At 33.3% G+C, this 14,742-nt stretch overlaps 1 protein-coding gene across 1 annotated transcript in view; it reads right to left on the reverse strand.

Moving 5' to 3' along the window:
- Positions 1-14,742, reverse strand: part of LOC117333912 — a 27,231-nt gene that overhangs the window by 2,251 nt on the left and 10,238 nt on the right. The window contains exons 13-21 of the mRNA XM_033893329.1: positions 10,462-10,501; positions 5,525-5,752; positions 4,528-4,785; positions 4,010-4,128; positions 3,767-3,868; positions 3,500-3,674; positions 2,713-2,851; positions 1,442-1,548; positions 3-34 (exon numbers count right to left, since the gene is read on the reverse strand). Of these exons, the coding sequence (XP_033749220.1) occupies positions 3-34; positions 1,442-1,548; positions 2,713-2,851; positions 3,500-3,674; positions 3,767-3,868; positions 4,010-4,128; positions 4,528-4,785; positions 5,525-5,752; positions 10,462-10,501 (1,200 nt within the window). The remainder of the gene's footprint in view (positions 1-2; positions 35-1,441; positions 1,549-2,712; positions 2,852-3,499; positions 3,675-3,766; positions 3,869-4,009; positions 4,129-4,527; positions 4,786-5,524; positions 5,753-10,461; positions 10,502-14,742) is intronic.

Consider the following 14,742-nt stretch of genomic DNA (forward strand, 5'->3'; position numbering starts at 1 on the left):
GCCAGGAGCGGACAGGGCCCGCAGCTGTACGGACCTAAAAAGAGGAGAAATGGTCCTTTTCTACTTCAACATTCTATTTCAACATTCTATTTCAACATAATATTGAATTCGAATGTATAATCATATCTGCTTTTAGACATGCTGCAAATACGATAGAATCTATTACCTCCCTTTAACAAGAATCTCCTTGACCAACCCAAGTACATATGTATATCAATATTTTTATGAAGTATTGTAAAAATATTTCGCAAAACTTCAAATTTACGTTTCCCTCGGTCTCTAGTTGTGCACAATTAATTTTTTGTTCGATAGGGAAATAAAATGGCCGATATGCGACCACCTTTGATTTTGACAGTTGAAGTTAGCTATCGCCATTACTTGAGAAGTACTTCAGATTATTTCTCAAACTGTATGTGTATGATCCCCTTGACTTTAGTTGTACCATCTCAATGTTGAGTCTTATCGGAAACACATAATATCAGACAGGCAACCATGTTAGATTTGTGCCGCTAAACATTGTTATCGCCTTTTCTAAAGAAATCAATTGATAAATATTTCTGGAAATTAGAGTTTTAGGTTTCTCTAGGTCCACAGTAGTTTCACTCAAGTTTTGAGACTGGTCTCGAAGACAAAATGCCAGGCAGATGTACATACTGTATGTTGACAGTTATATGTTGTCATCACTATTTCTTGAAAAGAATGAGAGTGATATTTATCAAACTAGACTAATAGATTCCCCTTTGCCCCTGGTGGTGCCAATGAAATTGTGAAATTGATCTGTGGATTTAAAGGGAGGTCATCTTGGATTTTGACAGTTGAAATTTGTTAAGGATAATTCTCAGAAATTTCTTCTTAGATCGTACAAGACTTAATATCTGGTTTCCCCATTGTTACCAAATGATTAACAGAAAGAGGAGAACGAAGAGAAGGAGGAGGTGAGTCGAGAAAGTATCAGTCTGCCGTAGGGCAAATAAAGAACACTCAGAAGAGGTCTCAAATATACCTATTGGATCTTTTGTTACTTATTTGATAACATCTCCAAATTACTTTTGCTGTCCCTAAGATCAGTTTGGTCTCAGTCATTGTTAATTTTGATACTTCCGCTTGAAGATTTGGTTACAATCAGAACGGCAGAAAGCGCTTACTGTGATATGAAGAAAGTACGACAAGGTTTTTGTCACATACCTTGGGAGTGTTTGATGGAAATTATCGTCCCTATTTTCGTACTTCTAAATAAGTAATCTACCTGATTCATTAGATAGAAAATTGCATATACAGTATTTGGAACACAATGCGAAATTTCAATCCTGTGTTTTGGATTCGTACTTCATGCAGTCAGAAAGTCCATCACCAGCATGGACATTTTAATCTCACAGACTTGCTCTCAGACAATCTCTTTTCTATTATTATTAATCATCAAGTACTATTTTCTAGTCATTACCATCACTAGTCTCCTTGGGAGTAGAGTCACAAGCTTGCCAGCCTCCGTATTCCTGATCTTTAAGGTCAGGACGTGCCATCCACACATCATTCCGCACATGGAAATTCCTGTCATCAAATAATGTTTTATTAATCATAGACATGTTGTATAGTATACAACTGCGTTGTGTAGTATACACAGAAAACAGCACCGCGAAGTCGTATATCTTAGAAATAGGACACAGCATTTGTCTCCCTTGTATGATTGCATATGTCTTGAACATTTGATAAATAATTGCTTTAATAATGTATGTTGGTACCAAGGGGACCCGAAAATGCTTTTGTAGTGGAAAAATAATAGTACATTGATTCATCAGTATGTTCTCTCTAAAGATATGAATATGGTCATTGCAGCTTTTAGTGCCTAATAGTTTGAAAGAAATTTTCCAATAGCAGATGGAGGTAACATGCAACAATGTCATCATAGAATAAACTCAACATGAGACGAACAAGCTTTACTCCAAATAATAATAGCACTGTGTGTAAATTTGTATATGCTACTGCAAGATGAGTGATTAAGCTAATTTGTTAAGTATTGTGTTGTAGAAGCATGTAACAGTGATAATGCTACCTTAATGTAAGTAATGCAAGTTGATTTGGGTTGTTCAAAGCATAGAATCTGTTAAGATCAATTACCTAACATATTAGTTTACCTGTACTCGACGTTTATACAATCTCACGAAATGTATATTATAAACCGAGAGTTGACAAGATATAGATCTACCGGTATATTTTGTTTTAAGAGCACAGTTGACCTTGTACAGCTGTCCCACTGCTTTTCCAGTTTTTAGGACAGTTTGAATTTTTGAATTCGCTCCAGTATCGTCGGCTAAATGTACAATATGTGTTAGAATTCGGTATCAGGAACCTAAACGCGTTAACAGTCCCCGTAGTTCAATAACCGATGGCATATACATGAATCTTCAATAGCAATCTAGGATTGTACTCTAACTGAAGCTAGAAGATTACAGATGATTATAGTTTGCTTCATAACAAAAAATGACAAGATAACTTATTTGATTTTAGTATATTCTTGTGATTAATGGTGGCATTAAAATATGTGAAGAATGGTACAGATAAACAAATAACAGAACACAGAAGTTCGAACACAGTCATATCTTAGTGTTTCTTATTCCTCCATCTTAAGAGGAACTCTCTGGAAAGTTTAGTTACTGTATATAGACCAAACAATTCTGTCCAGGTCCTGTTCAAATTGAGTTAATATTTACTCACCATACTGAGTCTGTGTTCATGTAATCCAAAAAGTTCCCATCCTCATCAAAATGGTAGTCTATTGAGACGGATATGTCTGTGTCGTGGGCTGAGGCAAAATTAGTGACGCTTCTGGTAGGTATTCCTAGTGTTCTGCAACCTGGCAATTTAAAACTCAGATGTCAATGCAATTTCTAATTATTTCATGATGGGAAACCTTTATCAATCTGTTGTAAATGTTTGTTTTTCTAATCATCAAAAGGTCACTGGATTTCATTGGAGTATTAGTGGTGAGTCATTTATTTGTTTCTTACTTACTTGATATCGGGATTGCTTTAACCCAACCAGTAAGGAACTGTGGTCAGTGATACGTTTGAGTTAAATACGACTTAGCTTGTAAAATGAAACAGTTCAACAGGGTCGATTGGTAGCAATAAGAAGCCGGATGTGTAACTTTTAAAATGTAATCTTCATACAGTTACGCCATTCCTCGACACAGAGCTACATTGTGAATTTATATTGAAAGATTTCATTCTCACCAAATTTGTTTGTTTTAGTTTAACGTCCTATTAACAACCAGGGTCATTTAAGGACGTGCCAGTTTTTGGAGGTGAAAGAAGGTCGGAGTACCCGGAAAAAAACACCAGCCTTTGGTCAGCCCCAAGTAAGTTTCGAACTCGCAACCCAGAGGTGGATGGAGTAGTGATAAAGAGTCGGGACACTTTAAGCACTCGGCCACCGCGGCCCCTATTGTCACCATTGTTCATCAAAATACAATTGATTCCGTGAAGCGCTATACAATACTCACATGTAGTCAAAATTCCTGAGAAAACCCAGCACTGGCCAAACTTGACTGGTAGCTTGGTCTTGTGGTACTCTTCCAAGATGGATTGACTTCCAGTCCAGGCCGTAGGTTTCTTGCCACCCTCATAATTACCTGACCAATTACCTATCAGGATTCTGTTCTCATTTGAAGTGTTAACCTTACAAAGTAAAGTAATACAAATGAACTATCAAACATGTGTATATTCTGTATGTTCAGATAAAACATTTTGATTATTTGAATACGTCTTACCAAAGCAGTTAGCTTGCGTACGATCTTGATAGGATCACCTCTGTTGGAAGCTGGAAAATTGTTCAGAAGGTCAAGGACACAGTCCAACACTGGGTCATCAAACTACAACGTAGAGTGAAATTGGAATAATTTATTACCTAAGGCAGGGTCAGATGACACAAAGACACCCAAAATATGTAGAATTGATCATTGTGAAGCTTTCCTTATCTTTACATCAAACCACATAAAAGATTTGTTACACACCTGAGCAAAATTCCATGGTTTGCCATAAATATCTTTTGCGTTTCCCTTAAAAATCCTGCCAGTATCGCCTAGTACATATTCTTCCAGTAGTCCATCGTTGTGTAGATAGACCTGGTCCTCTGTAATATGTAACAAAATTTATATACTGGAAACAAATAAGATCATATCTGCAATGCTGTATCAGAAAAAATAAATCTTGTGTGATAAGCTACTAGTCACTAACTTCCGTGTTTCAGTAACGGGTTAATGCAAAGGAATAAGTTCGATAGTGATGGCAAGATGTACACTATACTTTTTACGTATTAGCCTAGAAATACAGCAAGTATTATACTCTGAAGTCAGTAATGTATCTTTACACTGGGGTCATTTTCGACCCGATCGATTGTCAACGAATAACTCTGATAGATCAGAATGGGAAGAGGTTTATGTATCTTTTAGCATTGCTAAACAAGATTGAAACAGAATTTGATGATTCAGGATGTATAGATGCTTGAGTGGCTGTCTGTTCCGAGATGTACCTTTACACCAAGGATTAAACAGGATGTATACAGGTTGAGGGTGGCTGTAAATCTTATTTGATGGCCGCATATTCGTCTTTTTAAATGTCTTTATTTTGAAATGCCATCGGCCAATGATACAGGAAGGCGGAGTTATGACCTCCAATGTCAAGGCCAGGTCCTTTTGTTCCAGAAGCCTGGCTCTCCACTCGCAGTGTTGATCAGCAGCTGACAAGAACATTTCCACTCTCGTTCCCTTTGTTGCCACAGGATATGTACCTTTGACACAATATCGGCAATATTTAATAGGGATAAAGGATAGACAAATTGTTTATTTCGTTTAAAGAAGGTTCTTTTACAAATTATGTATGAAATAGAACTTCAATAGAACTAAGAATGTTTAACATTAAAAAAGAAAGACTTAGTTCAAATAGCGTGTTTTAAATATAATTTTATCATTTATTTTCATAACGATTGTGTGTCAGTGGATGATAAAATACATAAAGTGACATATTAGCTATTTCTAGGATAGTAATTCTGTATTAAACAATTTACTGTGCTGCTAGTGTTTCTTTCAATTCTGATACAATTCTTGTCAACCTAATTTATGCAATTGGCTTGATATTAACTCTAAAACCAATGTACCTAAACAAAAAGCATGCATCATTTAAAATTGATAGATGTAGCTTACACTAACATCAGTAAGTAAACATCATATATAAATGAGTTCAGTATAAAATCAGTCCCTCTTGTTAGTATGCCTGTTGTCTCCCTTATCAACACCCTAGTTCACGCTTTGAGAATGTGACGTTATCTGAATTTGACATGGATTTGTAGGGCGAATATCGCCCATTAGGCAAAAGACGTTTTCTCTTCCGGAACACCAAGTCACATCATTCTCTGTGCTTTTCAAGGACACCCATGCAAATCTATATCTATTTGTTCGTGTTGCCTTTATTTAATCGATTGAGATAAAATTATGGTTGCAACTTAATTTGGATAATCATTCGTTTTATACCTGTTTCAAATATTAGCTCCAGTTCATGTTGTTGCTGGTCGTAAGGCTGATCAAAGTTCAAGGTTATCTGGAATGGCTGACCTCTTCGAAGGACCAGGAACTGGTCCTTGCCAGATTGTTGCTCAGTAAGGCTGTATTTATCTGTGTGGTGAGCCTTGCAGTCATCATGAAAGTTAAAGTTGACTCCTGTCACATGTAAAAGGTAGTTTATGTCGTCTTCTGAAGTATCTGAAATCGAAGAAATTACACAGATTTTATCTGGGAGTCTGAGTTGGATTTATTTACATACACCACGTAGTCTATGTACATTTTAACACCAGTATTCATTATTGAAGTGGATTACATTCATATTTCAACATTTCAACACCACATCTAAAATATTTTCATCAAAGTATATGTCATAGCTATAGGCATATTTCTGGCTTTGTACGTGAATCTCCAAAAGGATGATACCGACAAAACTTCATTTCACTATTTTTGTTTATATGTCATCTTATCGATAATATTGCTAATCATTCATCCTTCAAAATCTTACCTTCACCTATCCAATAATATACCCTTAGCCGTCCATTTAGTTACCTGTGGCTGTCAACATTTACCTTTTTTGTACTTAAACGGCTACGGGCGATCATGCATGGGTTTCGCTGGAAACAGTACGCAAATAACAACGGATGACATCACAGCTATGTTTTAAAGATTTATGATAATTCACTCCATGCTTCTATAACCCTATTATCATAATGTCTAAAGCATACATCGCTATCTGAAGTAAAATCATTTAGTTATTATATGATTGCCAAACAGGGCGCAGAAGGACTTTTCTTTTTACCAATGCTTGCCTACATTTTTAAGGGGCCTTTTATTGTTCCGCGTATTTATATTTTCTTATATTCTAATTGATATTATTTATTCATAAAAACTAATAAATTGTTATCTATAATTTTTTATTGTTTATTCATGATAACTAATTTGTTATTTCGTATTATCATTATTTTTTATGATGACTAATTTGTTATCATCGTTATTATTTATTTATAATAACTAATTTGCTACATCTTATTTGTTATCATTTATTTGTGATAATCCATTTTTATCTCCTAATTGTTATTGTTTATTTATGATAACTATTTTGTTATCTCTAAATTGTTATTATTTATTTGGGATAATTATTTTGGTATCTCTGAATTGTTATTGTTCATTGTTTATTGTTTTTAACTCTTGATTGTCATTTTTTATATATAATAACCAAGTCATTATTTCTTAATTTATATTATTTATTTGTGATAAGGTATTTATCTCTTAATAGTTATTATTTATTTGTGATAAATGATTCATTTCTTAATTGTTATTATTAATTTGTGATAACCTATTTATATCTTTTTTTTTTATTTTTGGTAACTTTTTGGTTACATCTTAAATGTTATTTTTATGCATGATAGCTTATTTGTTATTTCTTAGTTGTTATTATTTGTGATAAGTTATTTATCTCTTAATTGTTATAAATCTTGTTATGGTAAAAAAAAAATCTAAATTGCCATTATTTATTTGTGATAGGTTTGTTATTTCTTAATTGTTATCATTTATTTGTGATGATTTATTTGTTATCCCTTAATTGTTATTATTCATGTTGTCGAATATCTGCAATCCATTGAGTAAATGTTTGTTATAAAATGACGAAATAAATAGTGGGTATCTGTTAAACTACAAGTTTACCATTAAGCTATTTGCTGACGATACATCTCTATATGTCAAAGTGGATTCACCGGGCTTGACCGAAAACCTGTTAAATGATAATCTTTCGAAAATTCACGAGTGTTCTAATAAATGGCTTGTTAATTTTAATCCTAACAAAACTGTAACACTGACCGTTAGCAAAAAAACTCCATAAACCATTCCATCCTCCCCTACTTATGAATAACACATCTTTAACAGAAGTCACATGCCACAAACACATCGGTGTGTCTTTTTCATCAAACGGAAGTTGGACTGACCATATACATGTACAATACATTATTGATAAATCCTCTAAAACTTACTTTAATTAGGAATCTTAAATTCATCATTGATAGGAAGTCTCTCCAAACTATTTATTATACTTTTATAAGACCATTACTTGAATACGGAGACATCATATGGGATAATATAACTTTAGGCCAAAGTCAGATGTCAGAAAACATACAGCTTGAAGCAGCCAGAATCGTCACTAGGGCAACCAAGCTCACAAGTCACAATAAATTATATATAGAAACCGGTTGGGACCAAGTTGTCGTCCGAAGAAGAAAACATAAAATTATTCATGGTCTTTGTCCTTCATATCTTACTAACACTCTGCCTGCTCGCCGTTTAAATACACATGCATATAACACAAGAAGATCTAATAATTTCTGTCAAGTTAACTGCCGAACTAATCAATAAAAAGACTCTTTCCTACCCTCCTCTGTCGACTTATGGAATTCACTACCCGACGACATAAAATATAGTCCTTCAATTACCAAACTTAAAGCATTCTTAAATAACGGCACTTAATCTGTCCCTAAACACTATTACTACTGCAATAGCAGACACGGTCTAATTCATCATGCAATGCTTCGAATGAACTGCAGCTCTTTAAACGATCACCTGTTTAGAAGAAATTTAGTTGATAATCCTTTTTCTTCATGTAAATTGTCCTCTGGAACTACTGAACATTTTCTCCTCCATTATCCTAACTATCAACAGCTTAGAATCCAATGCTTTAGTCATCTACCCCCCAACTACAATGTTAACATCTTACTGTATGGCAGTAAAGAAATACCAGATCACATGAACGAAATTATTTTTGATTGTGTACAAAGTTTCATCTGTCAGTCTAGACGCTTCTAAAAATTCAAAATTACATCATTTTTTTATTTTTATTTTTTATGTACTTATACTTAGTTAATGTACTAATAATTAGTTACTTCATACAATATGCACAGACCCAATGCCCCTTCTTCATATACGGAATTCGATGAATAAATCTGCGCGTGTCCTACCTTCACCGTAAGCATTATCCCCAGCCCCTTTCAATCCCCTGCACCCTTTATCTTTATATTCCATGCACATGTTAAAATGTAATTAAATGTTCTATGTTATATATCCAAAAGAATTGTCAGTACTGTTCCATAGCTACTTTATGTCTATAAGGAGACAGATTTACATAAGTACTTAGTACTTGTTTCTGAATCCTTTTTGAAATTATATTGTATATATTATATTGCCATGTATTATTGAATAAAATAAAGTTTAAACTAAACTATAAGTTCTTATAACCAAAAAGTAAACATGCACAAATTGTAGTTTTCCATTTTGTACTAATTTTTAGTTGAAGTTTGTCCATATTTTCAATATAGTGTATTAGAATTTCGACATTTGATTGTTAATGTTTAGTCCTGTTAAGTTAGAAAAGACGGATAAAAAAGTAGTTAGCTCATACTTACGATCTATTTTTTTTGAATTTTTTTATTTTTCACGATTTTTTTTCATAAATACAAAACATTTGAAACATATATGCACACACATTCTCACTCTTACACCCACAGTAGCTATACTCATGATTCATCATCATCATCATCATCATCATACATAATCAAACATCATCATCATCATCATCATATCAGCATCATCATCTTTATCATCATCTTACTCCTCATCATCATCGGTTCATCATCACCACCATCATCACCATCATCATCATCGTCATCATACATAATCAAACATCATCATCATCATCATATCAGCATCATCATCTTCATCCATTCATCATCATCATCATCATCATCATCATCAAAAGAATCACACTTAATCATCATCATCATCTATCATGATATCATTATCCATACATAAATTATTATCATTTTTTTCATCACAATAAAACATCATCATCCTTATCATCACACAAAAAACATCATCTTCATCACGATTATTTTAAGCTTGAACCACAAGCCTCACATCTACTTACATCATTTACATATTAATTAACATACATACATAACCTAACCTAAATTTATACAGAGTGAGAAGGAAGCAGACAGACATACCATCACACAGACAAGACAGACAGATAGACACAGACAGACGCACCATTACACAGACATACACACACACACACTTCGACACCGACAGACACACACATAGACGCACCATCACACAAGACAAAACAGACACACGCACAGACAGACGCATAACCGGACACACCATCACACATAGAACGCCCACACACAAAGACAGACAAAAATAAACATGACTGAAGCATGGGAGAAAATTTCTTTAAATGGTAAAAATAAAAAGTAATGGAAAGGAGCTAGAACAGGCGATGTCAGTCTTTGGGGACCTAAAGCTATATATGCAAAGAGGAACTATCTTTTTCAGATGACTATAAATCTAGAACAGGTTTCCATTTCTTCCAATTGAGTTCAAATTGCCTTTTAATTTTCTCATTTTTACTGTAATTAATGTATTGTTCAATAGAAAAATGATCTTTGATGACATTAATAAGCGCATTAAGATTTACGATCTATTTTATAAGAATAAAGTTTTCATTAGCATCCAGCTCGTTGTCCTTTTTGCAGAATTTTGTGTGAACTTTTTATTTGTTTACTTTCTATAAAGTATATATAATTCATCATACAACATCGTTATCGTTGCTATTAGAATATGATTATCCTTCCCATCCAATAAATAATTCCATATTATTTTTAGGATCCCCCTGGCTGCATTTTAACATTTTATTAATATTTAATCTGGTGTAGTTTTTTTTCCCATATTCTGCCATCATCTATCTAATGAAATGAAAAATATCGAGAATTTTTACTCCAGAATTTCACCGGTTGTTGATATAGGATCTATGTTTATCCGCGGTACTTAGTAAATACTTCTTGTTCTATAATAAAAAGTTTTATCAAGACGCGTCATCTTACGCTTTTTATTCTCCCGACCTATTCGTGAGTCGTGTATCGTCTGCAAACATAGCTTATGTATTACTTGTTGCATGCACAATTATCCCTTTGATTTCTTGATCAGTTTTAACGGCGCAATTTAAAGGTTCAGCTAGTATGATGTAATGGTGCGATCTGGTATCATTGACTGGCTGATCTCGTTATTCGAATAATACTGAGGTAAACCCCCTGTCTGTATACAGATGTTTGAATTATAAAGTAACATAAGCCAATTTACAAAAACAATCCCGAAATACGAATCGCGTATGCAATTTAAAACGCACCTTGCTTTTCATAACATGCATACATATTATGTATCTTTTTAGACCCGTTTCAATTGAACTTGTCAGTATTTGGAAACATTTTGAAAAAAATTATAGTGAAGTGGTAAAGGCCTACGAAATATTTCTGATGTGCTAAAACACTATACGAGGGCTGCCCATGTCCTAAATACGAACATACGAACCAAGTCTTCACAGCCTCTCACATCGTATATTATACCAGTTTACCCCGGGGCCTCTTATACATCTGCATACCTTTGATGGAAAGACATTGAACTTCAACGTTCATTTTATTAGACATACAAATGTATATCAGAGAGGGGCCGCGGTGGCCGAGTGGTTAAGGTGTACCGACACTTTAACACTAGCCCTCCACCACTGGGTTGCGAGTTCGAAACCTACGTGGGGCAGTTGCCAGGTACTGACCGTAGGCCGGTGGTTTTTCTCCGGGTACTCCGGCTTTCCTCCACCTCCAAAACCTGGCACGTCCTTAAATGACCCTGGCTGTTAATAGGACGTTAAACAAAAACAAACCAAACCAAAGTATATCAGAGAGCCAGAAAGGAAAAAAAAAGCATAATGTTTTGGGCAAATGTCTAGTAATCGGAGATTAAAGTGTTTATACTTGTCAGCAGTTACAAGATTGATTTCATATTTATTCTATGTGTGATATGTCAATTCAGTTGCTGCGTTTTAAAACCGCGACAGCATTCATTCGTGTATTGTCAACTTGTGTTTACTAAGCGATGATTCTTTTTTACCAATACAGCGACGATTTACATGAAAGGTATTTCGGCTAACATAAGTCATTTGCCCTATTGCAACCCCCCCCCCCCCCCCCCCCCCCCCCTCCTCCCTTAAACCCCAAACCCCAAACTCCCACCCCAACCCCCACTCCCGAACCCGCCTGTAACACATTAATTAAACAGTGAGTAAACCATATGGATAGCCTTGGTACCTGTACAGGTGACTGATTACACTTGGCCAGGTATTATGACATAACAATTAGTCTAGGGGCAGGTCTGTGTCTATTGTGTCTATATAAAGCCACTAAGCTATTCATAATACAGGTAATGTCTACCTGCCATATGCATGAAGGTATGTTTACCTGTACAAGAATTGTTTGTGAACCTATTTCTATTTACACGCCAGTCTAGACGGTAAACAAATACTCGCGTTTTTTAATTTTATTTTGGGCGTGCTTGTTAATATGGAGAAGACAGGTATTTGTTGAACTTCATATATATCTTGTAGATCATTTATGATTTTCATCCATTCTTTATTTTCAATTATTACCATTACAGTATTTTACAGAAGAGTGTTTTATGTTAATAGAAATATTCCATATTTCAAATTAATCTGAAAATACACTTTAAAAGTAGAACATAAGTTCTGTACTTCTTTAGATATATTCATGATACCATTTGTGATCATTATATATGAATTAATTAATGTCAATAATTTTTAGTTTTCACGCAATAGCCAATAGGAGAACATATAATTTGTATATAAACCTCTATACTGGTTATATAACTGTTAATGCTTGTCAACTAGATATGTAACACACATGTATGTATGATGTTTAGATATAAAATTGAAATTATTTTAGATGAACATATCTTTTGATCAAATCTAAAGCAGTACAATCTTTCTAAGTAACAAAAAAGGATTATATATTAAAAGCAATATTAAGTCCGGGGGACGCCGGGTGTGTGTAAAATAATACTAATAATATCCTCTTTGATATTTTATTTCAAAAGCAGACTGAACTAGGACCATGTAGACCACAGGTTGGTTTTAGCGAACATACTCTTAAAAATTAACGGACGTTGCTTTCGAAAAAGGACTGTTTAAATATACTTCCTGGTCATCTTCTCAGTATCAACAGAAAAATACACATTTGTGATCACATTGACTTGTGTGAAAAACCTGTTATAAAAATAAAGGTCCTTTAGAAAAACGTTTAAGTTAGAAATCTGAAATGTGACAGTCGACCGATACTACTAGGACATTATGTGGTAGGATTGTCTGTAAACAGATTGATATAATGGACAACTGTCTCTTAGCATTGGGACTTTTACATGATGTGGTTAAAATAGGCACAATAAACATTTATTCGTCTATGCGTCTCTCATCTTTGTAAAATGTGCATATTGTGTACGTGAGAGGTAAAGATCAATTATCAATATCTTAAAAAGATTCTCTTAATACCAAAGAGTTTTTATATACAGTTGGAGAGAGACAATTTTTTGAAAGAATGTAATTTGGATGTAAATAGAGATGCGAGTAAGAATTGGAGACAAGGTGGAAATAAGTTGAGGCTTTTCAAGTTTTTCGAATATAATTTCGGAACTGAGAAGTATGTATTTTAAAACTCATAGAAGTATTTAATATGAATGATAGATAAACGTTGTAATATAAAAAGTAATTAGTTATGATACTTTGTTTTAACTCATAGTGTCTCATTATTCCAATGTGGAATTGACGTCAAAATAGTTATACAAAATATGTATTATTGGTATATATTGTTACGTATTCAACATTCTGTTCAAAATGTTTTATGAGTATTCAACATAGTGCTGGATATTAGCTTTACCATGCAGGAATAGACACCTATCTATAGGATATGTTTTGCTAAAATATTCTAAAGAAAATATTTCTCAAAAATAACATAACCAAACAATTAATATTTAGTAAGAAAACATAAGTATGGAATTAAAGAAAAAATCAAAGTATCTTAATTTTCAATAGCTTATGGTTATTGAATTGATTTTAAAATAATTTCAAATCATTTGAAAGTGCATCATTATTAAAATATGTGAAAAAAATGTGCCTATAAATTTATAACTACATGATTATTCATATAATGTAGAACTTCGTAGGTATAAAAAATGTTAAATATACATGGGTGGAAAAAAAAAAACTCACGGCGCCTGGTAAGTCTGCCTTTAACATTCCTATGCTAGCATGTTTATATTATTAGGTCGCAAATTTCAAATCATATATTTTTCATCTTAGACATAGTTTTGTTTAGTGATTATTAATTAATCTTAATAATAACTAATCAATACGCAAGTACAATATGAAGTGTACATCCAAATGTGTTCCTTCTGTCTGAAAAAAACCCTGTTTTCAAGTACATTATTCGTCTAATCTAAAATTCTAATAATCATGTTAGTATATAGGTTGTACGTATGAAATTTAATAAATATCTTAGATCTTTGAATAATTAAAAAAAGAAGTATGTACACAGGAAAAAATAGATATTTGAGGTTCATTCAATCAAATGTCCAGTCTGCTGAAATTTTATTTACTTAGAAGAGAATCGCAGCTATAAGAATTTGTGTCTCCACTTACGTCAAGATTATTTTTTCCTATTGATATTCATTAATATGATTGTGGAGCATGTTTATATATATATATATAATGTATAAAAAATAACAAAAAAACAGACTTTGCCGCAAGGCCTTTCTGCCCTCTCAGGCTTCTTCTTATATAATGTATATATTTATATATATAGTGCCCACAATGTTGAAATCGAAATTAGAATAGATAGATTATGTATTTTTTACCAAACTCTTCGGTACGACAAATAATTTAATGTTACATTACAAACCACATTGATTAAGCCATCCCGTATTTCTAAAACAAACAAAAAATACAATTACTAAAAAATGTTTTTTTTAAAAGAACCGAATGTTTTTGCATGACCTTCAGAAAAAAACGACATTATTAAATATTTGTCTAAACATTCTATCATTTTGTATTTATTTGTATAGGAGATAGAATAATTTCTTAATTGTGCAATATTTAACAACACATTTGCAGCAGATCATACTCGGCAAAAAATTCTGGAAGAACAAAACATGTTTAAGAGTACTTTCGATAATAAATGAAACCCTTTCGTACATTTCCAGCGGACAATATGAAGTTTTCAAACTTTATTTGCTGGTTACTACAAAACACACAAACGGTTAACCAA

The sequence above is a fragment of the Pecten maximus genome, chromosome 9, assembly GCF_902652985.1.
Source record: "Pecten maximus chromosome 9, xPecMax1.1, whole genome shotgun sequence".
NCBI lineage: Eukaryota > Metazoa > Mollusca > Bivalvia > Pectinida > Pectinidae > Pecten > Pecten maximus.